General features: G+C 43.6%; 1 protein-coding gene across 4 annotated transcripts in view; it reads left to right on the forward strand.

Annotated features, from left to right (window-relative positions):
• The window catches only part of tmcc1a (transmembrane and coiled-coil domain family 1a), a 62,611-nt gene that overhangs the window by 15,471 nt on the left and 20,919 nt on the right, over positions 1 to 26,221 (forward strand). Inside the window, exons 1-3 of one of the 4 annotated variants that reach the window (XM_058052630.2) lie at positions 12,236 to 12,393; positions 19,962 to 20,020; positions 20,336 to 20,715. In XM_058052630.2, coding sequence (XP_057908613.2) covers positions 20,461 to 20,715 — 255 coding nt within the window. In that variant the 5' untranslated portion in view covers positions 12,236 to 12,393; positions 19,962 to 20,020; positions 20,336 to 20,460. Of the gene's footprint in view, positions 1 to 12,235; positions 12,394 to 13,065; positions 13,490 to 19,961; positions 20,021 to 20,335; positions 20,716 to 22,351; positions 22,760 to 26,221 lie in introns of those variants that run through there. The other 3 variants (XM_058052633.2, XM_078796958.1, XM_058052637.2) reach the window with 3 other exon arrangements.

Here is a 26,221-nt window from a genome sequence, read left to right on the forward strand (position 1 = left end):
AAATCCCGGTTCAGTCCAAAAAAAAACAAAAAACTATTTAGCATTCTTGCAGTGTTTTGCCTCCAGTGTCTTTTTATAAGTCCTGTGAATGGGGCTTTTGGCCCTAAGGACACCCAGATGATTCTCTGCACTTGATGTAATTTTGCTTTCCCAGATAATAGCTTTGTGATTAGGTTCAGACGTCCAGTCTAAGGCTAACACTTTAGCGCACACGCCCAGCGAGATTGATCCTCACTCGGCAGTCAAACTCTAATGGACTTTTGGAGTGCAGAGTTTTGATGATGGCGCTGGGTTCATTTTATAAGTGGCTTCAACAGCCGCACATTTAACTTGAAAATTTGATCACTCTAAACAATGACAATGACGCGCACACACACACACGTGGCTCATTTCAGAGGCCCCGACCGGTTTGGATTCCAGGACTCTGGCTCTCTTGGTCTCCTGTCAGTCAGATCACTGACCCGATGGCACAGCCTTTATTCCCCATCCAACAGCGATGGAGCACAAGCACATGGAAACACAGTGACAGGGTGACTCACCAGACCAAAGTGGATTCTTTAGAGACGCTCTAAAAATACACACAGTATTAGGATATAAATCAGCTTGGAAAGTCTCATTCTCGAGAATAGTTACCTCCTGTGTGTGTGTGCTTCTTTTAGTATATACTTTAGCAGGCTTCTTTACCTCTTTTGAGATACCTTTTATTTTTATTTATTAGCATATGAGGCAAGATGGATTTCTCATACCTATATTTTTATTCATTTGTTCATTTTCTACGGGGGGTCACGGGGGTGCTGGAGCCTATGCCAGCTGTCTTCGGGCGAGAGGCGGGGTACACCCTGGACTGGTGGCCAGCCAATCACAGGGCACATATACTAGACAAACAACCATTCACACTCACATTCATACCTATGGACAATTTGGAGTCGCCAATTGACCTAGCATGTTTTTGGAATGTGGGAGGAAACCCGGAGTACCCGGAGAGAACATGTAAACTCCACACAGACATGCCCAAGGGTGGAATTGAACTCGGGTCTTCTAGCTGTGAGGCTTGTGCGCTAACCGCTCAACCACCGTGCAGCCCATGTTTGATATTCATTCATTCATTCATTCTCTACCGCTTTTCCTCACAAGGGTTGCGGGGGGTGCTGGAGCCTATCCCAACTGTCTCCTAGCTGTGAGGTCTGCGCGCTAACCACTCCACCTACCTAGATTTTATTTCTTAAAAAAAGATGATTATGTTTTGTATACTTCACAAATTAAAAATTGTTCAAGTTCAAACCTGTGTGAATTTTAAAAAAGAAGAAATACAGCTGAATAGGTGCAGATTCTGGAAGACCTAGAATGCTTTCTGTGCTGGTTATTGTGTGTAGCTGTATTAGCTGCATTCAAGTATTAACAATATGTATATTTATATGTGTTGGGTGCTGGAGCCTATCACAGCTGTCTTCGGGCAAGAGGCGGGGCCAGCAAGTCACAGGGCACATATAGACAAACAACCATTCACACTCACATTCATACCTATGGACAATTTGGAGTGGCCAATTAACCTAGCATGTTTTTGGAATGTGGGAGGAAACCGGAGTACCCGGAGAAAACCCACGCATGCACGGGGAGAACATGCAAACTCCACACAGAGATGGCCGAGGGTGGAATTGAACCCTGGTCTCCTAGCTGTGAGGTCTGCGCGCTAACCACTCGACCTACCTATATTTTATTTCTTAAAAAAAGATGATTATGGGTTCAAACCTGTGTGAATTTTAAAAAAGAAGAAATACAGCTGAATAGGTGCAGATTCTGGAAGACCTAGAATGCTTTCTGTGCCGGTTATTGTGTGTAGCTGCTCTATAGGAGTCCACAACTCAATACAAATGAGCATAATAGGTCCCCTTTAACTATTACCATGTTCACAAAAATAATGATTATTTGAAATGATCTTCAGCTAAACATTTCCTTGCTACGGCATAACGTTTCCCGACATAAAAGATGATTTGGAAGGCAGTGTTGTGACATCAGCAGGAGAGAATTAAAGCGTGGTTGTTATTCTGCGTGTGTGCGCGTGTGTGTGGGATGGCTGTGTGCTGTAATAGAGAAGAGAGAGCATCAGGCACATTCACACTGAGGCAGCATGAACTTGCAGCAGAACTCCACTGAGTCCTCTCTATCTGTAATCAGTGGAGCGTGAGGGGAGTCACACCCTCTTCCTCCATGGAAACAAGCTCATTTTCCTCTCCTTTTCACTTTTTCATTCACAATATCTGCCATTTAGTCCAATTTTGTCTCCTTGAATCAGTATTCAGACGCTCTTTTTATTAATGCAAATTCAGTTTCTGTGCCGCTTTTCCTTATTAGGGTCGTGGGAGTATGCTGGAGCCTATTCCAGCTAGGCGGGGTACACCCTGGACTGGTGGCCAGCCAATCCCAGGGCACATATAGACAAACAACCATTCACACTCACATTCATACCTATGGACAATTTGGAGTGGCCAATTAACCTAGCATGTTTTTGGAATGTGGGAGGAAACCGGAGTACCCGGAGAAAACCCACGCTTGCACGGGGAGAACATGCAAACTCCACACAGAGATGGCCGAGGGTGGGGAAAGACAAAATAAGAAACCACAAAGTTACCACTTCCACACAAAATAGGAGGAGAACTCATTCATTCATTCATTTTCTACTGCTTATCCTCACGAGGGTCGTGGGGCATGCTGGAGCCTATCCCAGCTGTCTTCGGGCGACAGCCCTGGACACCCTGGACTGGTGGCCAGCCAATCACAGGGCACATATAGACAAACAACCATTCACACTCACATTCATACCTATGGACAATTTGGAGTGGCTAATTAACCTAGCATGTTTTTGGAATGTGGGAGGAAACCGGAGTACCCGGAGAAAATCCACGCATGCACGGGGAGAACATGCAAACTCCACACAGAGATGGCCGAGGGTGGAATTGAACCCTGGTCTCCGATGTGTGAGGTCCACTAGACCGCCATGCCGCCACAACAGGAACAGTCGATAACAGACGATAATTTGATATTAAATATATTGATATTTGATATTTTGAGGGTAATTAAGGTGTAAGACCAGTGGTGGGCAAAATGCAGCCCACGGACCACATCAGGGCCGCCAAGCATCATCATCTGGCCCACTAAGCGTTTTCAAATTGTTGTTTAAAACCTTGAACAAAACGAAACTGTAACCGGCACCATGACTTTCAATGCCACAATAGCATTGAAATACCTACATATCGCACTGTGATTGGCTGGCCACCAGTCCGGGGGTGTACACCACCTCTTGCCCGAAGACAGCTGGGATAGGCTCCAGCACCCCCGCGACCCTCGTGAGGAAAAGCGGTAGAAAATGAATGAATGAATGAATATATATATCTACACAGAATAGCCATACAAAAAAAAAACACTGGACTACCCAGCATGCTTTGCGGGCATTTGGAAAGAACACCTTGAAGCTACATGTTACATTTAGCTCTTATTTGTTGTTTATCACCTACTTAATAGTTTTAGTTTATTTATATAATTCATTCATTTGCTGTGGATGTGTTGTTTTTGTTTTGTCGCACCGTGAGCAAGTATGCCGTTCTGTGTGATAGCCACCAATACATTAATGGCACCACCGCCAAATTTTTTTTGTGGGCCCCAAGTCAAAAAGTTTTCCCACTTTAAGTGTTAAACCAAACAACTTTGCCAAAAACCAAAACAACAAAAGAAAGTCATGACATATAATGAAAGCAATCGTTCTTTTGCTGCCCTAATTGCTACACAATTAGAAGAGAAAAGGTGTGCATTGACAGTGGCAGGAAACTAGTAATGATCTCGGACAGAAGTGCTTGACGTGTTTCTCTCTCCTCACACACAAACACGCACTCCTATAGGCTAAACATGTGGATTGTCTTTCCCTCCTTTTAATGGACTGATTAATAGCCAGCCTGCGCTGTCGTCAATGGAAAGGCCAGACCTGTCTTTTCGAATCGAAACAGCCCTGCACGAAATTTAACTTCACATTCGTTTTAATTTCACAAGTACTAAAATGAAGGCTGAAAATCAAGGCAGTAAAAATACCTAAAGAGTAACAAAAAGCGCTGCTTAGAACCAAGCAGGAAATTATTCTTTGCAAAAAAATACAAGCAGAGAAAACGACTCACGATACAAGTATATGCAAAGACCCAGAAAATAACACACAAGCAGGGATAAATGAGGCTAGGGGAAACAGGGAGCAGGCAAGGAACAGGGAACAATCTGGCAACCGACAACCATCTTAACTCATTCAATCTCAGCCATTTTTCAAAAGACATTTTTTTATTATTTTGACAGATTTTTCAAGGCACACAGAATATTGTGTTCTTGATAGAATTATATAGACAAAGATTAGACTCTAATAATTTATCGGAAAAAAACTTTTTCCATTCTTTAGTCATCAGTCGTACAACATAGGTAAGCTTCAGCAAATATATCAGTTCTCAACAAAAAAGAGAGAAAAAAGTATGTTTGTGAAAACATACATTTCCAGCATAACTTATATTTTGAGACAACAATGCTACAACATAACACAAAAACGGTTGTGTTACATGAAAATAAGAATATTTAAACACCATGAACTAGTTACATTTTTTTTGCATTTAGAGCTAAACTGCATGTACGCGTGTGCATGCGTCGACATTTCCCTTCATCGCATAAGCTCCATGCACAACACGGCTTTAAGCCTTGTCACTTCCTGGTTTCTGACAGCTGTTTTACAAGGCAAAAATGCTGGCCGTGCGTTTATAAAAATGCACTTCCGACACATTGTGGCCGCTTTTCCGGCTTAAAACTGCACCAAACGTGCTCTTCTATTGTGGAGTTTCATCATCACCGTTTTGTGCCTATTCGCTACCAAAGACTCTTTTGTATTTGGAATCAGTTAAGAAAGTTAGGAACCCTAATTGTTTGCAGATGCGCTCCAGGTAGCAGGTAGCAACAGAGCGACAACACTTTTGGGACCAACCAAACCTGTAAATGTTTTGATTATTTTAACTCTAAATACCCACTTGATTCAATTATGTCACTGCTTTTGCAAAATGATATATTTTCCATATCAGAAAAGTCAAAGAGGGATAAAAACACTGTCTTGGCTTTTAATTGCTGTTCCCATTATGAAGTGACAGAACAGGAAGTTCAATTCCACTGAATCTGGTTTGAACCGAAATGGAAGGTGTCCTATTACACGTAGCCTAGAGAGAGTGTGTCACATCGCGAGTGACTATGCTGTATTAGCCACTTTGTCCCCGCTCACATCTTGTCTGTAGTGGTGAGAACCACCAAAACCAGATGACCACATTCACACCAAGAAAAAAAACACAGCGACATGGAAGATTCAGGAAGTAGTCAAATGTACAGTAATGAGCAATTGGCTTTATATTGGTCCTTTCAAGATACCCAAAGAGCTATACATTATATTTATATTGACACTAATGTTCATTATATTGGTTTTATGCCAGATGCATGACTTTTGTTCCTCCATAATCTCTCATTAAATTATCTCAAATCAATATGCTGCTCCTTGTAACTCCAAACTCACTTTGCACTCAGGGGTTAAAAGCCAGTTCAAAGCAGTTGGCAGAAAGTACCAACTAGAGACCAATAATACTTTACATTACCACCAGTCATTACAATGTTTCAGGTAAGCGGAGAAGTATGCAGATTTACCCTGTACACAACTTGGGATTTATGCAGTAGCACTACTTGCTGTAGTGTCCCATTGGAATCCACGCAATATTGTGGGTTTTCTCCAAGTACATTTTCTACCGCTTATACTCACAAGGGTCGCAGGGGTGCTGGAGCCTATCCCAGCTGTCTTCAGTTGAGAGGCGGGGTACACCCTGGACTGGTGGCCAGCCAATCACAAGGCACATATAGACAAACAACCATTCACACTCACATTCAATTTGGAGTCGTTAATTAACCTAGCATGTTTTTGGAATGTGGGAGGAAACCGCATGTTCGGTCGATTGCTAAAATTTTCCATAGATATGACTGTTCAACCATTAATGGTTGTTTGTTTTTATGTGCCCTGTGATTGGTTGCCAACTAGTGTACTGTCAAGACGTGGTCTGGAAACCAAAATGCAGATGCAAGGCTTTGCACCAAAAATATTTATTAAACAAAGTGTGTCCACTCAGGGAAAAAGTACCTAAATCTACACAAGTTCAAGAGCAAAAAATCCGAAACCCCAAAACACTGTAGCAAAAGGCTGAAAACGAAAAACACAGATGACTAAAGATCAGCGGACAAAAAGTACAACAGAGGATCACCAAAAAACAAAGGGTTAAAAACCAGTTAGCAAGGGAACAGAGAGAACATACGTGCAGCATGAGCTACCTGTGGCAGCTTCAGGGACAATCTGGCGTTGTGCTGGACAGTGAGTGCAGCTTAAGTAGTCTACGGGATAATAAAACACGGGTGTGTGTAGGAGCGGCCCACCTACTGCCGGTCAGGGTGCACTGCAAGAAAAAGGCAGCAGGGCGACAACAAAGATTATGACAGTACCCCCCCCTCTCTTATAAGGTGCCACCTTGCAGCTTACCTGATTTATCAGGATGGACAGAGTGGAAGTTGCGAATGAGATTGGGGTGGAGGATACAGGAGCAGGATACCCAAGAGCGCTCCTCGGCTCCATATCCCTCCCAATCAGCCAGGTACTACACCCCGCTACCTTGTCTTCTCACGTCTAAAATCACCTTCACTGTGTAGGCAGGTGGCTCAGCCGGAGGTTGTGTCAGGTTTGACACATGAAATGTGGAAAATTGGGTGTACCTTAAGTGACGGCAGAATCTTGAGCTTGATGGAGATAGGGCTGATGATGGAGTTGATGACGGAAGGTCCCACGAATCTAGGTGCCAACTTCTGAATGGAGACTGCCAGCGGTAAATCCCAGGACGATAGCCACAACTCCTGGCCAACTTTGTACTCAGGTTCTGGGATTCGGTGGCGATCTGCCACCCTCCGATTCTGGACATAGGGCTGATGATGGAGTTGATGACGGAAAGTCCCACGAATCTAGGTGCCAAATTCCTGATAGAGACTGCCAGTGGTAAAGCCCAGGACGATAGCCACAACTCCTGGCCGACTTTGTACTCAGGTTCCGGGATTCTATGGTGATCTGCCACCCTCTGATTCTGGAGATAGGGCTGATGATGGAGTTGATGACGGAAGGTCCCACAAATCTAGATGCAAACTTCCAGATGGAGACTGCCGGCGGTAAATCCCAGGACGATAGCCACAACTCCTGGCCAACTTTGTACTCAGGTTCCGGGATTCTATGGCGATCTGCCACCCTCTGATTCTGGAGATAGGGCTCATGTTGGAGTTGATGACGGAAGGTCCCATGAATCTAGATGCAAACTTCCAGATGGAGACTGCCGGCGGTAAATCCCAGGACGATAGCCACAACTCCTGGCCAACTTTGTACTCAGGTTCCGGGATTCTCTGGTGATCTGCCACCCTCTGATTCTGGAGATAGGGCTCATGTTGGAGTTGATGACGGAAGGTCCCACAAATCTAGATGCAAACTTCCAGATGGAGACTGCCGGCGGTAAATCCCAGGACGATAGCCACAACTCCTGGCCAACTTTGTACTCAGGTTCCGGGATTCTATGGCGATCTGCCACCCTCTGATTCTGGAGATAGGGCTCATGTTGGAGTTGATGACGGAAGGTCCCACAAATCTAGATGCCAACTTCCTGATGGAGACTGCTGGCGGTAAATCCCAGAACGATAGCCACAACTCCTGGCCAACTTTGTGGTCAGGTTCCGGGATTCTATGGCGATCTGCCACTCTCTGATTCTGGAGATAGGGCTCATGTTGGAGTTGATGACGGAAGGTCCCATGAATCTAGATGCAAACTTCCAGATGGAGACTGCCGGCGGTAAATCCCAGGACGATAGCCACAACTCCTGGCCAACTTTGTACTCAGGTTCCGGGATTCTATGGCGATCTGCCACCCTCTGATTCTGGAGATAGGGCTCATGTTGGAGTTGATGACGGAAGGTCCCACAAATCTAGATGCCAACTTCCTGATGGAGACTGCTGGCGGTAAATCCCAGGACGATAGCCACAACTCCTGGCCAACTTTGTGGTCAGGTTCCGGGATTCGGTGGCAATCTGCCACCCTCCGATTCTGGGCAGCCGAGTGTCTGCCCGTCGAAGGTACATCTGGACAGCGGGCACCACCCTTTCTTAGGCTGGAAGACAGTGGCGGTTGGTAGCTGAATGCAGCTTTGAATGGGGGCAGACCTGGTACCTGAACCAAGCGGAAGGGTGCCGGTGGTGGACGCAACATAGTGTAGCCTCCAAGTCCTGATTTGCCTGCTGTGTCTGGCCGTTGGTCTTCGGGTGGTACCTCGACGGCGCCGCTAGCACCTTGCAAAATTCTCTCCACACTTGTGACAGGGACGCGGGGGACCACTGTCTCACACAATGTCCATAGGAATGTGATCAACGATGTTGAGAAGTCCGGTAACAAAATCGAGAGCAATATCGGACCAGGGGCGGGGATGGACCGTCAGTGGCTGAAAAAAACCAGCAGGGCGACGATGTGAGGGCTTGCTCCTGGCGCAAAGCATAATAGGCCCCTTTTAAATAATGGTATTGTAGCGACCTAGCATATACGTATCTATACTGTTTTACTTTATTTTTGTTAGCGATGGCTACATATGCTAGCTAATACTCTTTTAACTTAGATTGTAAAATATTAAAGTGCAATCTTTAATATTGTCCTTTGAAGAAAAAATAAGCATATTCCCTGAGGAGTGCATTTTAGTCCATATTTCTTTTTCTGTAGTTAATAAGCAAACAATTGACCTCTGCATTTAAAAATACACAGGACGTTTGAATGCAATTGTGCATGACACCAGCAATACACCAGGGGAGTACTCATCACAGTGAAGGACCCGAGACACTGCAGGTGAAACTAGATGTTATTGAAATGGGATTCAAAGTCAACGCAAGGTGTCAAATCAAACGTATTTTTCATCATTCTACAGGTATATCTCGTGGAAATTAACTGGGGGGGTTACATAGTCCTTGACCCAACAGCTCATTGTGCTGCTGTACTTCCCAGTGAAAGATAAGCCAAGCATGTGGCCTAATTAGCAAGCTGAACACAGCGTAGACGAAGCAACACTTGACCTTATCAACTCCTGAGCGATAGATAGTTGCATGCTTGGACTTTAGAGTGTATGCATTTATTCTAATAAGGTGAGCATATTTTTTATTATTGAAAACCAGGACACTCAACTCAAACTCGAAGTTTGCTAAGTTCAATTAGGGATGCCCCGATCACGTTTTTTTTTTTTCTGCCGACCGCGATCATCCGTGAGTGAAATCAGCCGATAGCAACACTGATCACATAGATTGTGTAAATTCATTCATTCATTTTCTACCGCTTATCCTCACGAGGGTCGTGGGGGGGTGCTGGAGCCTATCCCAGCTGTCTTGGGGCAAGAGGCGGGGTACACCCTGGACTGGTGGCCAGCCAATCACAGGGCACATATAGTATAAGTACAAGTATAAAAAGGGTGTGGCAAATGAGGAAAAAGTTGCACACGTCTCCTGTAGATCCGCCCAATTAGGGAACCCCGGAATCTAAACCATAAACAGCAGAGGCACTTAAGAGCTTTATTAACTTTAATTACTGTTTATTAAAGCTTATCGCAAGCACCTTGATATAAAGGAGGGGTCTCAAATGTGGCCCGCAGGACACTAGTTTGAGGCCCCCGCCTTGATATGAAAGCTTAATGTTAGTGCGGCCCGCGCAAGTTTGATATGGATGCTGTATGGTATCATGTACCCAGAAAAAATTATTACGTTTGATTAATGTTCATGTTAAAGGTTAAATAACTGTTAATAGTTATCCTCCCTATCCGTGTGGAAGTGGTAAGTTTTTGGCTATTTAAGTTGAAAGGAAATAACTTGAAGGCTACCGTTTAGGTCGCTAGCTCTCTAGTTTGCGAGTTAGCATGTGTCTCAAGACCCTGCAGTTGCGCAATATGTTGTAAATAAAAAGAGTATAAATGTGACTATAGTCGTGTTTTGTCATGTCTACAGGGCTCTAATAATGCTTTGTTCATTTTAATCTGAAAAAAATCATTTGTCTACCCACCAACTATATGTGCTTTCTTAAGTTTTTATTATTATATTTATTTATTTATTACTGATTGATTGATTTTCTTTATTCTTGATTTGTTTGTTTATTTTTCATCTTATTTTGTGTAGAAAAATAAAAAGTAAGATATTTGAGAACAGTGGAATGTTTTATCAGAGCTTTTATTGTAGAAAATCGGAACCAAAGCAAAGTTTGTTGATTTTTCTGTTTTTAATAAATGCGTTTTTGTTTTTTTTGGAAAACCTGATGCGGCCCAGTCTCACCCAGACCCTAGCTCCAGTGGCCCCCAAGTCAATTGAGTTTGAGACCCCTGATATAAAGTGTTCCCAAATACGGGAGCATTCACTTAAGCCTAAGCCTTCTTGTCATAAGACTCTTCGCCAGCAACTGATCAAGAAGAAAAACACTAAATATGACCAGAAAAGTGAGTATAATGTTCTGAAAAGCTCACATTCAAAAATGGAGTCACGTCTCCTTGTGGGGAATCTCAAAGAAAAGGATACAATCCCTCAATCCGTAGGCATTCCCTTGTGGGCCCTGCAGCTGGGCCCTCAGCAGACCCAGGATCGATGCCTGCCTACTATCCTCCACTCCCATGTTCTGAACCCTTCATTAGCAGCCAGGCCTGCTGCTGTGAAGGCTCTAATTGGCAAGGGCTACTGAGAGCCGACATCCTCATCCTCAGTGCATTCAGTGAAAGGGTCGCTGGCATCAGCCGCTCATACTAATTTTTTCCATTATCCTCTGCTCTCGGAAAAAAAAAGCAGCCTACCTGGTGTTTGTGTGCTTTGGATATTATATTTCTGTATATGGATGCTGCGTTTGGTTACTCTGGCTAATGCGCGTATGCACAGGCTTTTGCAGATAAAACCTGAGCAACATTTTGTGTAACACTTGTTGACAGCTCACTTTCTGGACATGTTAGCGTGCTAATGTTTTCAATTCCGCAGGATGTTTTTCACGTGAACTTCTTGTTGTCCGCTCTGACGCACTCACTGCGAGCTTCCAAAAACAGAGTTTTAGACACAAATAACTGATCTGTGTCTTTCCAATCAGAGAAGTCTTCGTTTCCACTCAATTCTGAGTCCTACTTGATGTCATTTTGTTCTAATTAATATCATTGGGCGTTTTGATTAAGCAATCAAACCGATTTTCACTGTGGCGATAATAATTTGAAGGGTCAATTACAATCTGTATGAGTCTAATTGGGGCTATGATTTCTAGACAGGAAGTGCAAAGTGGATAAGAAGTGTCAGACAGCCAAACTATCAAAATTGATTTTCATAACTTTGACACTATTTTCTGACTAATAGCCCTTGCATTTCAGATAAACACACATTTACATTCAATTATGTGGTGTCAATGTTTACAATCTGAATCTCACACAGAGTTGAATAATTACAAATGATGACATAATATTCTAAGCAGAGCAGGTATTTAAAAAAGAAAAAAAAATGGCAACATTTTTTCAACATGTTTAAAGTTGTTACAGATGTTATCTCAGCTCATTTCATTAATCTATTATGATATTCATGTGATTGTAATAAGAAGGTTTATATAGATAACTAAATATTAAATTCAATTAAAATATTTTTTTCAATAATTCTCAATAGTATTTCAATTCAGGGGGAAGCATGGAAAAAATATTTCACTTAGTAGGGGCTGAGAGAAAATGTTGCAAGTCAAAAGCAGTAGATAGTCGAACCAGCATGTTTGCACCAATGCTTCCATCCAGTGGTCAAATGAGAAATAATGTAATTTGCTGGTATAGAAACAGTAGTTGTTCCATGTCGCCCCCTGCAGTTTAATTTTAAGGGTTGTTTTTATTGATTTTGTACACAGGGTTTACTTCATAAAAAATATTATATATTGGTGTTCCTCTACTAAACCTAGCTGAATGGCTTTCACACATAATGGTTATATTGTTATTGTTTAATTACCTACATGCTGAATATAATAATAATAATAATGTTGCTTGTTAATCCTTAGTAACACTGTAAAGGAGGACACATATTAAACATTTTTTTAATTTGATCATTTGCAGTTATTCATTACAATGAAGATGGCATAATTTGCTGAACGAAGTGAGCCCTCTTACCAAGCGATTTCTCTTTACGTTCTACGTAATGACGTCAGAGCACTATGGGCGGGCGGACCGAGTAGCGGACGCACAGTGGAGCATAGGTGCTTCTAGCTGGACGTCACCCCCAACACTTTTTTTTTAACAACCCACGTAAGTGTGCATATTAACAGTTTTGGTTCGATTTATTTCTGGGATGTGTGTGCGGGTGAGTGTGTGATGTGATAGGAAACACAACCAGAAATACCTGCTGTTGATATTTTCTCGTGTTAGCTGCTGTGTGGGCTTAAACTGACTAACGGGACTGTCAGCCTGAGAGCGTTAATACTCGTCGGTGTTTTCCCACCGACTATACCGACAGGTCCGGGGGTCACTTAAATTGGTTTATGTGTCGTTATTTTCAACTGTTTTGATCATTCGCTATGTATTTAGACGTGTGCTTTTTTAAAAAATAGTTGCACTGCATTGACGTGTTTACGTATGAGGTGTTTACTTTCTGTTAGACAAACTCCTGAAGTCAATGAAACTGCCATAGTGAACATGTTTGTTTCGAGTTAGCTCATATCCTTTGCGATTACTGCTTGTTGCCACTATGTGGTGCTAGTGAGGCCGCCTTGCACGTGTTCCTATAAATTAAGCCTCACTGTGTTTAAAAAGCCATATGTCATACTGTGGAAGCCTTGGACATTTATATTATTAATGATTTAATAAAACAGAAAATATAGTGCTAGGTAACATAACATGACTGTTTTGTATCGGGGGGTTTTGCGCACCCTACCTGTGAGTGTTTTCTCATGTATAGCACATGTACATTGTACACAGATTGAGGATGTGAATGATCTGCTGTGACGTGAAAACTAACTGAGTCAGTCCAGAGTTGCTCCACTCACGCTTCAGGGCGCTATACTAATGCAGCCATTCATGTCTCACTCTGATGGTCAGACCACCACGATGACGCTGCCCTCCACTCCGTCCCCTACTCCTCCTTCTTGTCCTTTTCCCCGCTGCACTCATGTTGTTTTTCCCCCTCTTGGGTCTTATTTGAGTGTATGCATTTATATTGATGTGAGTCTTGTATTTAGAAAAAAAATAGACGATCTTCACAATCACATGCAATGAAGATGTGTTTGTTCTATAGAAAAGATCACAAGATGAACAGCTTGCTGGATGTTTGACTGTCAAAGGGTCTAGTTAGCTTCAGGTACTGGACTGTAGATACTGACTTGGATGGCCGGATGACTCTTCTATGGTATGATTACATCTTTATGTCTGATTTTGGATGCGTTGTTATTGCATGATTGCATAACATTATTGCATATAATGCACCAGTCAGCTGTGGTTATGTTTTCAGGCTGGGACAAAAAGCATATGACAGCTGGTGGATATGTTTTTATGTGGACAAACATGTCATTCATTCATTCATTTTCTACCGCTTTTCCTCACGAGGGTCGCGGGCGGGTGCTGGAGCCTATCCCCAGGTTAATCGGCATGTTTTTGGAATGTGGGAGGAAACCGGATTACCCGGAAAAAACCCACGCATGCATGGGGAAAACATGCAAACTCCACACAGAGATGGCCGAGGGTGGCATTGAACTCGGGTTTCCTAGCTGTGAGGTCTGCGCGCTAACCACTCGGTCGCCGTGCAGCTCATCATCATACATATGCACATACATTCATTCATTCATTCATTCATTTTCTACCGCTTATCCTCATGAGGGTCGTGGGGGTGCTGGAGCCTATCCCAGCTGTCTTCAGGCAAGAGGTGGGGCCAGCCAATCACAGGGCACATATAGACAAACAACCATTCACACTCACATTCATACCTATGGACAATTTGGAGTCGCTAATTAACCTAGCATGTTTTTGGAATGTGGGAGGAAACCGGAGTGCACGGGGAAGAACATGCAAACTCCACAGAGATGGCCGAGGGTGGAATTGATCCCCTGGTCTCCTAGCCGTGAGGTCGACCGCCATGCCGCCCCATGTCATTCATGTGGATGGACATTTTTATTTTCACATCAGAGTGGGGGATTTTCATAACTGAATATTGTGAAAAGGAGGTGAAGAAGCGTGTGCAGGCAGGATGGAACGAACGTGGAAGAGGCCGAGGGTGGAATTGAACCCGGGGTTCCGAGTCTGCGTGGCCTGCGTGTTAACCACTCCTTCACCGTGCAGCCCTCCCAACACTGGAAAATGTCAATTCTTGCAGGAATGTGTAATACTTTAGCCATTTTTGTCTGATTCCAAATAATTACATGATAATTACATGATTACATGAAGTTGCAGACTTCAGCCACCTAAAGCGTATTGTGACCCCCCCCCCCCCCAACCGGCATACATTCCCCTTCCAATTCCATCTGCGTGCGCCTTTGGTGCCATCTCCGGTATGGGATTTCAGATGGAGTGTAGGTGCTTCCCCGCTTGTTGACAGTTGACGATGTCCTGCCAGAGCAGGTGGAACATGAGCCGTCGGCCAACCTTCTTCCAACTGTTAAACACCTCTCGGGTTCACATGGTCACCACGACGTGTATCGAATGCTCTTCTAGATGATCGCCGTTGTCCTTTGAGTGCAGACTCGGGCCCCTGAAGTCATGAGACGTTAGCTCTGAGCGAAGACGCAGTCAACGCGAACCTGTCTCCGCACATGGTGAATGATTCATTAGGTTGCTGTCTCTTAAACAAAGGTGCTTCAGTACCAGTAGAGCCTCGTTCTGTGTAATGTGACGGGACCCCACAGTCGGTCGTCACTTCTGCTTCACATCACTGCAGTGATGAAATGGTGTGCATGGAGCTGCACAACCATAAAAGATACCATAAAACATTCATCCTCTAAGCGGATGAATTTTTGGATCACTTTTGTGGAAGAACTAGGGAGGCTGAGCTTCACTGGAGCTCTACGGAGCTCTATGGAGATGGGCAACCCTTGATTTTCAAACACTGCAGAGTTTTCTGACTTTGTGCATACTACATTGTAATTAAAGTACATAATGTTAATTAGTTGGTTCATTAAATTATGTCAATGTTGTGGGAGGAGTAGCTTGCTAGTTTGCCCAAGCACGATGGCAACAGGCAGTGTTGAGAAAATCATCTTAAATGTATATCAGGGCTGCACGGCGGTCAAGTGGTTAGCACGCAGGCCACACATCTAGGAGACCCGAGTTCGATTCCACCCTCGGCCATCTCTGTGTGGAGTTTGCATGTTCTGAGATAATATTAATGATAGTTAATTTCAAATTAATTAATCAAAGTATGTTGGGTAGAGCGCAGACCTCACAGCTAGGAGACCAGGGTTCAATTCCACCCTCACCCATCTCTGTGTGGAGTTTGCATGTTCTCCCCGTGCATGCGTGGGTTTTCTCCGGGTACTCCGGTTTCCTCCCACATTCCAAAAACATGCTAGGTTAATTAGCGACTCCAAATTGTCCATAGGTATGAATGTGAGTGTGAATGGTTGTTTGTCTGTATGTGCCCTGTGATTGGCTGGCTGGCGACCAGTCCAGGGTGTACCCAAAGACAGCTGGGATAGGCTCCAGCACGCCTGCAACCCTCCCAACCTTAAGGATTCATTTTTGTTTTTAATGTAGAGCCCTGACCAGTACCAGTACCAGTACCAGTACCAGTACCAGTACCAGTACCAGTACCAATTGCATTGTTTTGTGGACAAACACTAAGGAATTGTTGTAGTTTTCACGCCGGGATTCTACCCAAACTAAACCCAAACAAGATACACTGTGTGTTTACAGTCGCTCTTTCACGGAGGTACGACTTCTGTGATTGTGTATCCCATCTCGTTTGTCTTTGTTCCTGGAAAAGCGAGTATTGGTCATCTGGATAGTTTGTACTCGCACAATGGGACATTCATGGTGCCCGCCTCTGTCAGGGAAGTACCTTTCATTCAGCTATTCATTCAGACACACTCGGAGAGAACGGGCTGAACCTGACACAGCCGGGTGGAACCACACGGAGGGCTGCCGCCTCCGTCACCCCCCATTCTTGACGCTCCCGGTCACTTTCCTCTCTCTCTCTCTCTCTCTCTCTCTCGCTCTCTCGCCATCTGATACAAAGAGCTGCATCTCTTATCACACTTTTTGCAGCGTGCTGAAGTCATCTCCTCCGCTGTCACAACCGACACAGCTATGCTATTCTTTGCTTTTCCAGGCCCACTAACACACACGCGTGTGCACAAACACACACACACACACACACACATACACACACACACATAACCACATGATTGTTCACGTTTCCTGCCTATGCAGTTTTGATGCGGCTGCTGAATGAGATATGGTTCTGTTTCTTTTGGTTGACACACACATATACATTTACTTTTCCACACTGTTTAATTTATTATCTCTGTCCTTAGTTATCATTTTTGTCCATGTGTGTCGCACACACACACACACACACACATGTTTGTGCAGCCTCTTGCATCCAATCACTCCTGCCAGAACTCTCTGGCCTAATTCTCCTCTTATTGATGTGTGTGTGTGTGTGTGTGTGTGTGTCAGTCAGCAAAAGTGGCGTTGCACAAAGCGATCTGTCTGTGGTGAGAACAAAGAGAGGTTTACTCCTCACAAACGCTCAGATCCTTCTGGAACATCGGGATAGTTTAAACAGCGCATGCAAACTAAGACCACGTTACTTTTTACAGCGCTGATGCAAACAACATCCAAATTTGCAGAATGACTGTTGTAACCAGGTAACGATACATCGGCCAAAATATCTAAAAAGAGCACTGATGTACACAGGATACAGTATATGCTGTACATGAAGATAAATTATTCTAATACCCAAAATACCATTCAACATTCAAGAAGCAGAAGACTACCAAATGATAATAAGGAAGTTTAATTAGCAACATAAGGACGTGACTCTGTTATTTACTTTTAGGCTTTGCTGGTGCTGGAGCCTTGGCCAACTACTGAGCATGTGCAATCTAACATGACACCCCCACCACACTTTACTCTTCCCGTCTACTTGTCAAATAAAAATATATCCATTGAGTGCATTTTGTTCACAGCACAGTTTGATATAATACTTGAGCATTTTCTAATAATAAAAAGTGGCTGCATTGGGCTGAATGATAATAACATGATAATGTCGTGCTTTTCAACTAATATATGATGTGTATATAAAAGACAACATCAAATTAATCATACATAAAACATACTAACCTGTCATACATACATACAGACAATTAATAAAAAAATAAAAATACACGCTGGTTCAGACTCTTACATTAAGTAGTGGTTTCTGTTATTGTTTTTTCCACTGAAATATGCGTGACTCTCTGCCTGTGAGGTTTTGGTGACGTGTCTGCATTGCTGCCTGTCAGTTTACCATTACGCAGGCTGTAGACTCTTCCCCTGGTGCGCTGCGCTTCGCCTGCGCCCCGAGTAGACCAGGTCGGAGCTGGCGAGCTTTCTCCTCACCTTTTGGCGCACTGTTTTGTCACAAAATTATCACTGCGGCAAGCAGAAAATGTAGACTCTTCCCCTGGTGCGCTACGCTTCACCTGCGCCCCGAGTAGACCAGGTCGGAGCTGGCGAGCTTTCTCCTCATCTTTTGGCGCACTGTTTTGTCACAAAATTATCACCGCGCCAAGCTGAAAATGTGGACTCCTCCCCTGGTGCGCTGCGCTTCGCCTGCGCCCCGAGTAGACCAGGTCAGAGCTGGCGAGCTTTCTCCTCACCTTTAATGCGTTGTTTTGTCACAGAATTATCACCGCGCCAAGCTGAAAATGTGGACTCCTTCCCTGGTGCGCTGCGCTTCGCCTGCACCCCGAGTAGACCAGGTCAGAGCTGGCGAGCTTTCTCCTCACCTTTAACGCGTTGTTTTGTCACAGAATTATCACCGCGCCAAGCTGAAAATGTGGACTCCTCCCCTGGTGCGCTGCGCTTCGCCTGCCCCCAGAGTAGACCAGGTCGGAGCTGGTGAGCTTTCTCCTCACCTTTAGCGCGCTGTTTTGTCACAGAATTATCACCGTGCCAAGCTGAAAATGTGGATTCCTCCCCTGGTGCGCTGCGCTTCGCCTGCGCTCCGAGTAGACCAGGTCGGAGCTGGCGAGCTTTCTCCTCACCTTTTGGCGCGCTGTTTTGTCACAGAATTATCACTGCGCCAAACTGAAAATGTGGACTCCTCCCCTGGTGCGCTGCGCTGCGATGTGCTGTCTAGTTTGCCAAATTGGCTGCGCACAGAGGTACACTGCGCCATGCTCTGCCACCCGGCGCCCCGGAGCCCAAAATGTCTATTTGAGCTTACGTCATTCCCTTTTATGTCGCTTATAATAATCATGTTTGTTTAATAATGATAATGGATGTGATGCTTGAGTGCCACTTTTTAAAATGAGTATAAGCTGCTCATTGCAATAATCCAGTCTGTTATTTACTGTACTCTATTGTCTGTCTGCATGGAGGTTGCTCTAATGAAGCGATGACTGAATGTCAGGTATGTCAGCTAAGAGTATGTCTCGATAAATGCTCCACCCCGTTCAGTTTTAATAGCTTTCATAAAATACAAATCTTTCTGAGATTTAATGCTGATTGATGAGGTGTACCAAAGTTCTGCTGCTTTGTCGCCATCGCCGTCATTCAGACGGCCGGAGACAATGATGGCAGCTATAGATGGTCGGCAGCTCACTATGCATGCGTTTGTGTGCCTGTAGCGGTATTAGCCAGCTTGACATGTTTCCAAAAGGGGCCTTTGTCCACAGGATTTTTAATCAGTCACCTTTTCACTGTGATGTTTTTAGGAGAAACATGCTGACTTATCAAGCCTGCTGCTTGTTGCTGATCATCACAGCCAAATTTCCACACAAATTTCACGGTTCGGTATGTAGATGTAGTTTGGGACTCCATTTTTCTTTAATATTTTTTTTCACTACATTAAATAGCTTGTGCTGTGACTTTATTAGTTGCGAATTTTTTTGTTTGAATTAAAAAAATAAATAAATAGAAATATGGTCATTGATCGGCTGCTATGAAAACTGCAGAGGCTTTGTTTTTGACTTTAGCGTGAGCAGAATGAACCAAAGAGTTAAAAAAAATGTTCAACTTTTTATCATTGTCGCCCAGACGAGGACCAGTCAGCGGGAGTTTCATTGATTGACAGGATGCTAATCAGTACGCTAGACTTGCCGTGTCATTTTCCCGGAGCTACTTTGTATTTGACATTTCTAAAAAAGAGAATATAGAGATATAAAAAAAAAAAAAAGCAGGAAGTAAAATTAGTTGGCCCCAGAGTGCCGGATTATAAGGCACAGGCACAGTCTCAATCACGGGGTCCATTTCTGTACTTCTTTGGGTGAGTAGTAGGGCACACCCCGGACAGGCCACATATAGACAAACAACCATTCACACTCACATTCATACCTATGGACAATTTGGAGTGGCTAATTAACCTAGCATGTTTTTGGAATGTGGGAGGAAACCGGAGTACCCGTAGAAAACCCACGCATGCACGGGGGAGAACATGCAAACTCCACACAGAGATGGCCGAGGGTGGAATTGAACCCTGGTCTCCTAGCTGTGAGGTCTGCACGCTACCCACTAGACCGCCGTGCAGCCCATCATCATATATATACAGATACATTCATTCATTCATTCATTTTCATATTTTTATGAATTAATTTGAAATGAACTATGATTAATATTATGAAAATATGTGAAAATTTGACATCCCTAATATAGACGTTCATAGTTGTCTTTGCTGTCTGTTTTAGGTGAGCCATCAGAGTGTGGTTGGTCCTTGACTGTTGTGAGGCTGACAGTTGGACTGATGGTAGGTTTTGAAAAAAAAAATCATATTTAATTTTTTGTAGAAATGTGATGTAACCCCCTACCTCCTTTTATTTGCTAATGAGACAGTGGTCTGTTTGAATATAGCTTTATTTACACTGACATCCAGTATGTGTCAGGCGCCCTATGACATAACAACAAAAGTGTCATTTTTCATTCTGGTCTTAGCAGACCAAACAGTCTCAGTTGTATTTTATGATATCTGAATTTATAGTTCTCAGCCCTCTCAACCCTCCATCATTCCTCAGACACATCGTTCTCTTTTGTTGTTCTTCCTCCTCCCCATCTTTCTCTGTAGTTTCAGCAGGTGACCCCTCGTCCTCTGCCTCTGAGGGCTCCTCAGGGCCCTGCCTTTCTGACTTTGACCACGCCGCTGCTTCCGTGGATCCTTGTGCAGCCAGCCAGGGTTCTGCCGCTGCGGGCATGATGAGGCGTGGCACAAGTCTCCAGAGTCGACGTACAAAGGGGTCGGGATCCGGGAGTGGAGATCGTGATCCTCTCCTGAAAGGCAGCCCACAGGTCCTGCATCGCCGCTACACGCACGACCCGCAGCTGCATGTCAGCCGCCCGCGATCCTCTTCTGCCACTGATACCGCGCCCGGTAACCCCGCCCCCGGGTGCACGGGAGGTGATGCAGTGCCGTCATCGGGTCACCAGTCCACGGATGAGACGGACAGGGTGAGTAAACATGTTAATGTTTATTTTTGGACCACGGAGCTGTCAGTCCAAAAGTCATGTTTTAGCACGTAATTCCTTCTGTAGGATCCCTGAAATATAAACACTATACACAAACTCATATTACATGTGTTCTCACATTTTGTACACAGTAACAGCATTGAAAACAATAATTGTTAATAAGAAAAAAAGTACAATAAAATAAAAAAAAGTATAAGTGGTTTAAGAAAATGCTGCAGTAAACATAAGTCAAGCACAAATACTTCATATTCTGGCCCAGTACTATGACATTTATATAGTATTTACTTTTTGCCACCTATTTACAGTATTATACTGTTGTAACATTTTTCTCACAGTATTATTTAATACAGATAATAATACATTATAATACAATATAGTAATACATTAATAATAATACTTTAGTTAATACATATTCTATTGTAGGGCTGCACGGCGGTCGAGTGGTTAGCGCGCAGACCTCACAGCCAGGAGACCCGAGTTCAATCCCACCCTCGGCCATCTCTGTGTGGAGTTTGCATGTTCTCCCCGTGCGTGCGTGGGTTTTCTCCGGGTACTCCGGTTTCCTCCCACATTCCAAAAACATGCTAGGTTAATTAGCGACTCTAAATTGTCCATAGGTATGAATGTGAGTGTGAATGGTTGTTTGTCTATATGTGCCCTGTGATTGGCTGATGACGGGGGGGGGGGGTCCAGGGTGTGCCTGAAGACAGCTGGGATAGGCTCCAGCACCCCCCGCGACCCTCGTGAGGATAAGCGGCAGAAAATGAATGAATGAATGAATATATTATTTAATACATATTCTATTGTAATTGTGTGAATGCTGAGAAGCGTTTACATCATCTGGACACTAGAGGGCGCAGTTACACCAATTAAGTTGCTTTGAGGCGCAGCGGCCTTGGTTCTTGTGGAGGTTCCCGTGTCCAAACTGTGCATGCACGACCAAGTTGCATGTTTTTACTTTCTCAATCATCAATTTATGTTGAATTGATGCCCATCCCGGGATGTCACTTTTCCTCAGCTTCCAAATGAAGCTCATGTCCGGATGATGTGACACATGTAGTGATGTACGATGGAGGGAAGCGGTGATGCACCAAGACCGGCTGGTCCTCCCGGTCTCCTGTGGTGCTCTCAGTCGTCCGTTATCAGTGCTCCATTCCTGCACAGCGCGGCACGGAAACAAAGCAATGTCAGCCAGGTCATCGTCGCGGTCGCCGTGGTTACTGTCAAACTTGCACCTACACCCTGATGTGGTTGCCATAGCAACAGAGCAGACACCCGTGTGGAAATGATTTTACATTCTGTGAGCAGAGGTTGGGGGTTGGGGGGGGGGCATGTCTATATTTTCCAGCATGTCACGACAATGTCAAGACTGCACTTTGTTTTTCTTTCTTTCTCTTCCTCAACAATTTCCTTCCCTTTGCTCCACTTGTTTTTATTTCCTCTTTCAACCTTGTGGTCCCCCCCCACCCATTACAGACAGTCAGCTGGAAGCCCACCCCGCCCCGCCCTCCCTCACCCCTTCTCCTCCTCCCCCCGTCATCTCACTGGCAGGAAGCAGGAGGCAACCTTGCCTCAATGGAGATGAGTGCGAACAAGCAGTCTTGTTATCAGCACCGTTTAAGAGGAGGATGTGGTGAGGTGTGTTTTTGTGACTCGAGCGTGTGTATGACATGAAAAATCATTTATGCACGCGTGTCGGCGTCTGTGGGACTTGGGGGCGGCAAACTGAGCTGTCTTTATCTCTGCTTGCTCTCCCTCTCCCCTTTTTTTTCCCCATCCCTCTTTCTTCTTCTCACTTGTATTCGCACCGTACACGAACGCAGTGTGGACTTTAAATGTGTGTGCACGTGGATGTCTGGAGAGGACGGGAGCCATGTATGCGCCTCCGATGTGTGATTGCGGGGCGGCCGATGAGGGGTGGTATGTATTTTAGTGGTAAATCAGTGGCGGAGGACTAAAGCAGAGGCTCCAGCTGTGCTCAGGCGAGATGGTTCAGCGCTTCAGTCTTCGTAGACAGCTCTCCAAGGTAAGATTGGCGCCATGTCACTTTGCTTTACCTCAACTTTGTTGAGAGCTGTGGTCAAAAAATGGTAAATGCGGTGAAAAACGCACTCAACCTTTAGGTCATTTGATGCATACAGTTAATGAGTAGTTTCCAATGCATGTTATCTGGAGTTTTGTTAAACTGTAACTTGTGCTGCAGCAAGCATGGCGGCCTATGAGATCAGTCGGGGTAGTCGGTGCAGATGTAATTATTACAATTGTGAGCAATTAGGACTCATCAACTTACTGACTGTATTCATCCCCTGGTAGTAGTTCTGTTAAAGAGCTGCTATTAATTGGTAATGGTAATGGTTTTATTTCATTTGAAGATGCATCAGATTACAATTGAATGCATCCCATAATCAGTTCCCAGTTCCACATGTCCAAAAGGAGTAGGAAGAAGCAAAGCTTATTAAATCCTACCCCTCCATCTGGTACTTTTACAATCAGTAACTGTTACATTTGTTCACTTCCTGCTTTCCATAATACAGTTTAAGGTTTTTTTTGTTTTATTTTTTTAATAATGTACCAGGTACTGAAGTATGAATTGATATGAGCATCCAATGCCATAATGGGTACCATAGTAAGTGTCAATATAGTGATATATATAGCACATCATGACTGGTTCAAGACTCTTCATCCTTGTATTTAGCTAATTTATTTTATTTATTAATTTATTTTATTAATTTTTATTAATTTTTGGGGTGTTTTTAAACATTTTTTAATTTTTTTTATTTTTTGTCCCGTACCAAAAGTACTCGGTGATATGAGCATCCAATGCCATAATGGGTACCATAGTAAGTGTCAATATAGTGATATATATAGCACATCATGACTGGTTCAAGACTCTTCATCCTTGTATTTAGCAAACATCAACTGCTTGTATTGTTTCTTGAATTGGCTCATCGTTGTGCATTGTTTGATTTCCTTACTCAATCCATTCCATAGTTTGATTCCGCATACTGGGAAGTGATGTCAGGGGTTCAGAGTTGAGTTTCAGCCTTGTGTGGGTAATTGCTGTAAAAGTAAGCCATATATATATATATATTTTTTAGCAATTATTGTGCCTGTTGTCACATAATTGTGAGATACTACCAACCTGCGATCAAGTCTGATCCGTGTGTGTCTCACTGAACATTACAGTAACACTACCAACACCTTGTGACCAGTTTAGAATACTATATGTTTTATACTATGACGTCTGTGAATGTGTCTTGTGAATGCTTCATATTTGTATTTTAATTAATTTATCGATTGAAAATACTTAGTTCAAGGAGAACAGCACTTTTTGGGGGGGGATTTCATTCGCAATCCTTTCCCTTTTCTGTGCATTCTAGTGTGGGAAAACAAGTTAATATAGCTAGCTAGCAATGGGCGACATGAGAAATACCTATTTTGGCACGAAAGCCCTCATAAAAAAAAACCTACAAAAAAACCCCAACAGTGTTCCATTTACATAACAATACTACAACAATATTATTATTGTAGCAGCTAACATGAAAAACGATGTTTTTAATTTAATGGACTAACACGGATGGTTTGTTAATCACTAGTCTCAGCCTAGCGCTCAATTTTGCTACAAAGATCGTCAGCATTTTTTACCCGAGAACTGGAGCACGCGTCTTGTGCTGGAAGACACAGCCATCCCAATGAGCGCGTAGATTGTAAGTGTTGTAGCTACTGACAGAACTCGCATAAATCGGCGTATCAACGCGCATTTCGGTAGTGTTTTAAATCATCTTAATACGACAAGATACTGCGACTATTACATGTTATCATCAAGTGTACAACGTTGTTAAAGGGTTTTTTAACAAAAACTTCATCGTCGAAATAAGTGCATCCCAATGACGGCATTGTAAGCTAGCTGAAATTAACTTGTTGTCTGGTGTTATAATGCACAGAAAAGGGAAATAAATATGTGTTCATGTTCATGCAAAATAAAAAAAAAAGTACAGTTCCCCTTTTAAGAAAAAAAAAAGTAACATTTGCTTAAACGCGCATGTTTTTGTATTACTGAAAAACCGGGATAGAGTCCGTGTGACTTTAACAGACACATTGCTAAGCTTCCATTTCCTCATGTACGAATTCAAGTCAGACTCCACTACTTTTAGTTTAATCTTAATCACATATGCGCTTTAACTCTCAAGCACAGCAGACTGCCCTCAAGTCATTGTGAATACAGACGCACACAGTCAAACCCTTGTCAAATCAAACCAGTGCGTTTCGATTGATTTGGTCCCACAGAAGGACGGACAGAGAGAAGGCCTGTCGACGTTCAACTTAGCCACACTGGAGGTGGCCGTGAGCCTTTTTTCTGTATGTCTCTCTGTGTTGACTATTTGTGTGGAGTTGTTACCATCGTTTCTGAGAAACCTTTTGCAATGTTCAAGTCAGACCTTCCGAACTCATCATCAGCGATCCCGCTAATTAGTTGACGCTCGACAAGCTAGCATGTACGGCTAGCTGGTAGCTCTGTTGTCGCCTGTCACTCACAATGCTACAGAGTAAATAGTTGCGTGTTTATTTTATTTACAGTTCACGTTGGATTTTGGAATGTCGGAGCAGTGCGTAAATGTGGACATGTGTAGCTTCGAGGGAATATTAGTGTAGTGTAGTGTAGTGTGTGTGTGATAGGGAGACAGTTATTGATTAGCAATGCAAACACCAGTATTGATTTGTGAATTTAAGACAATGGTCTTTCTCTTTTATCTCGGCTTCACTCTAGTCGGGTTTTTCAACTGCAGACTCGTAGTCAATCACAGTTCCACATGTTTTCCAAAAGGAGTAGGAAGAATTTTCCGGGTACACCCCTGGACTGGTGGCCAGCCAATCACAGGGCACATATAGACAAACAACCATTCACACTCACATTCATACCTATGGACAATTTGGAGTGGCCAATTAATTAATTAGCATGTTTTTGGAATGTGGGAGGAAACCGGAGTACCCGGAGAAAACCCACGCATGCACGGGGAGAACATGCAAACTCCACACAGAGATGGCCGAGGGTGGAATTGAACCCTGGTTTCCTAGCTGTGACGTCTGCGTGCTAACCACTCGTCCACCGTGCAGCCCTACAATAGAATATGTATTAAATAATGTATTATTAGTATCTGTATTAAATAATACTGTGAGAAAAATGTTACAACTGTATAATACTGTAAATAGATGGAAAAAACTAAATACCAGCTATATAAATGTTGTCACAGTAACGCTAATATATATATTAATAGTAATATTAATACATAGAAAAGTAATGTGACAATATTCCAAAAATTCCCACATTCCAAAAACATGCTAGGTTAATTAGCGACTCCAAATTGTCCATAGGTATGAATGTGAGTGTGAATGGTTGTTTGTCTATATGTGCCCTGTGATTGGCTGGCCACCAGTCCAGGGTGTACCCCGCCTCTCGCCCAAAGACAGCTGGGATAGGCTCCAGCAC

The sequence above is a fragment of the Doryrhamphus excisus genome, linkage group LG15, assembly GCF_037039965.1.
Source record: "Doryrhamphus excisus strain RoL-2023G ecotype Guam linkage group LG15, RoL_Dexc_Guam_v1.1, whole genome shotgun sequence".
Classification (NCBI taxonomy): Eukaryota; Metazoa; Chordata; class Actinopteri; order Syngnathiformes; family Syngnathidae; genus Doryrhamphus; species Doryrhamphus excisus.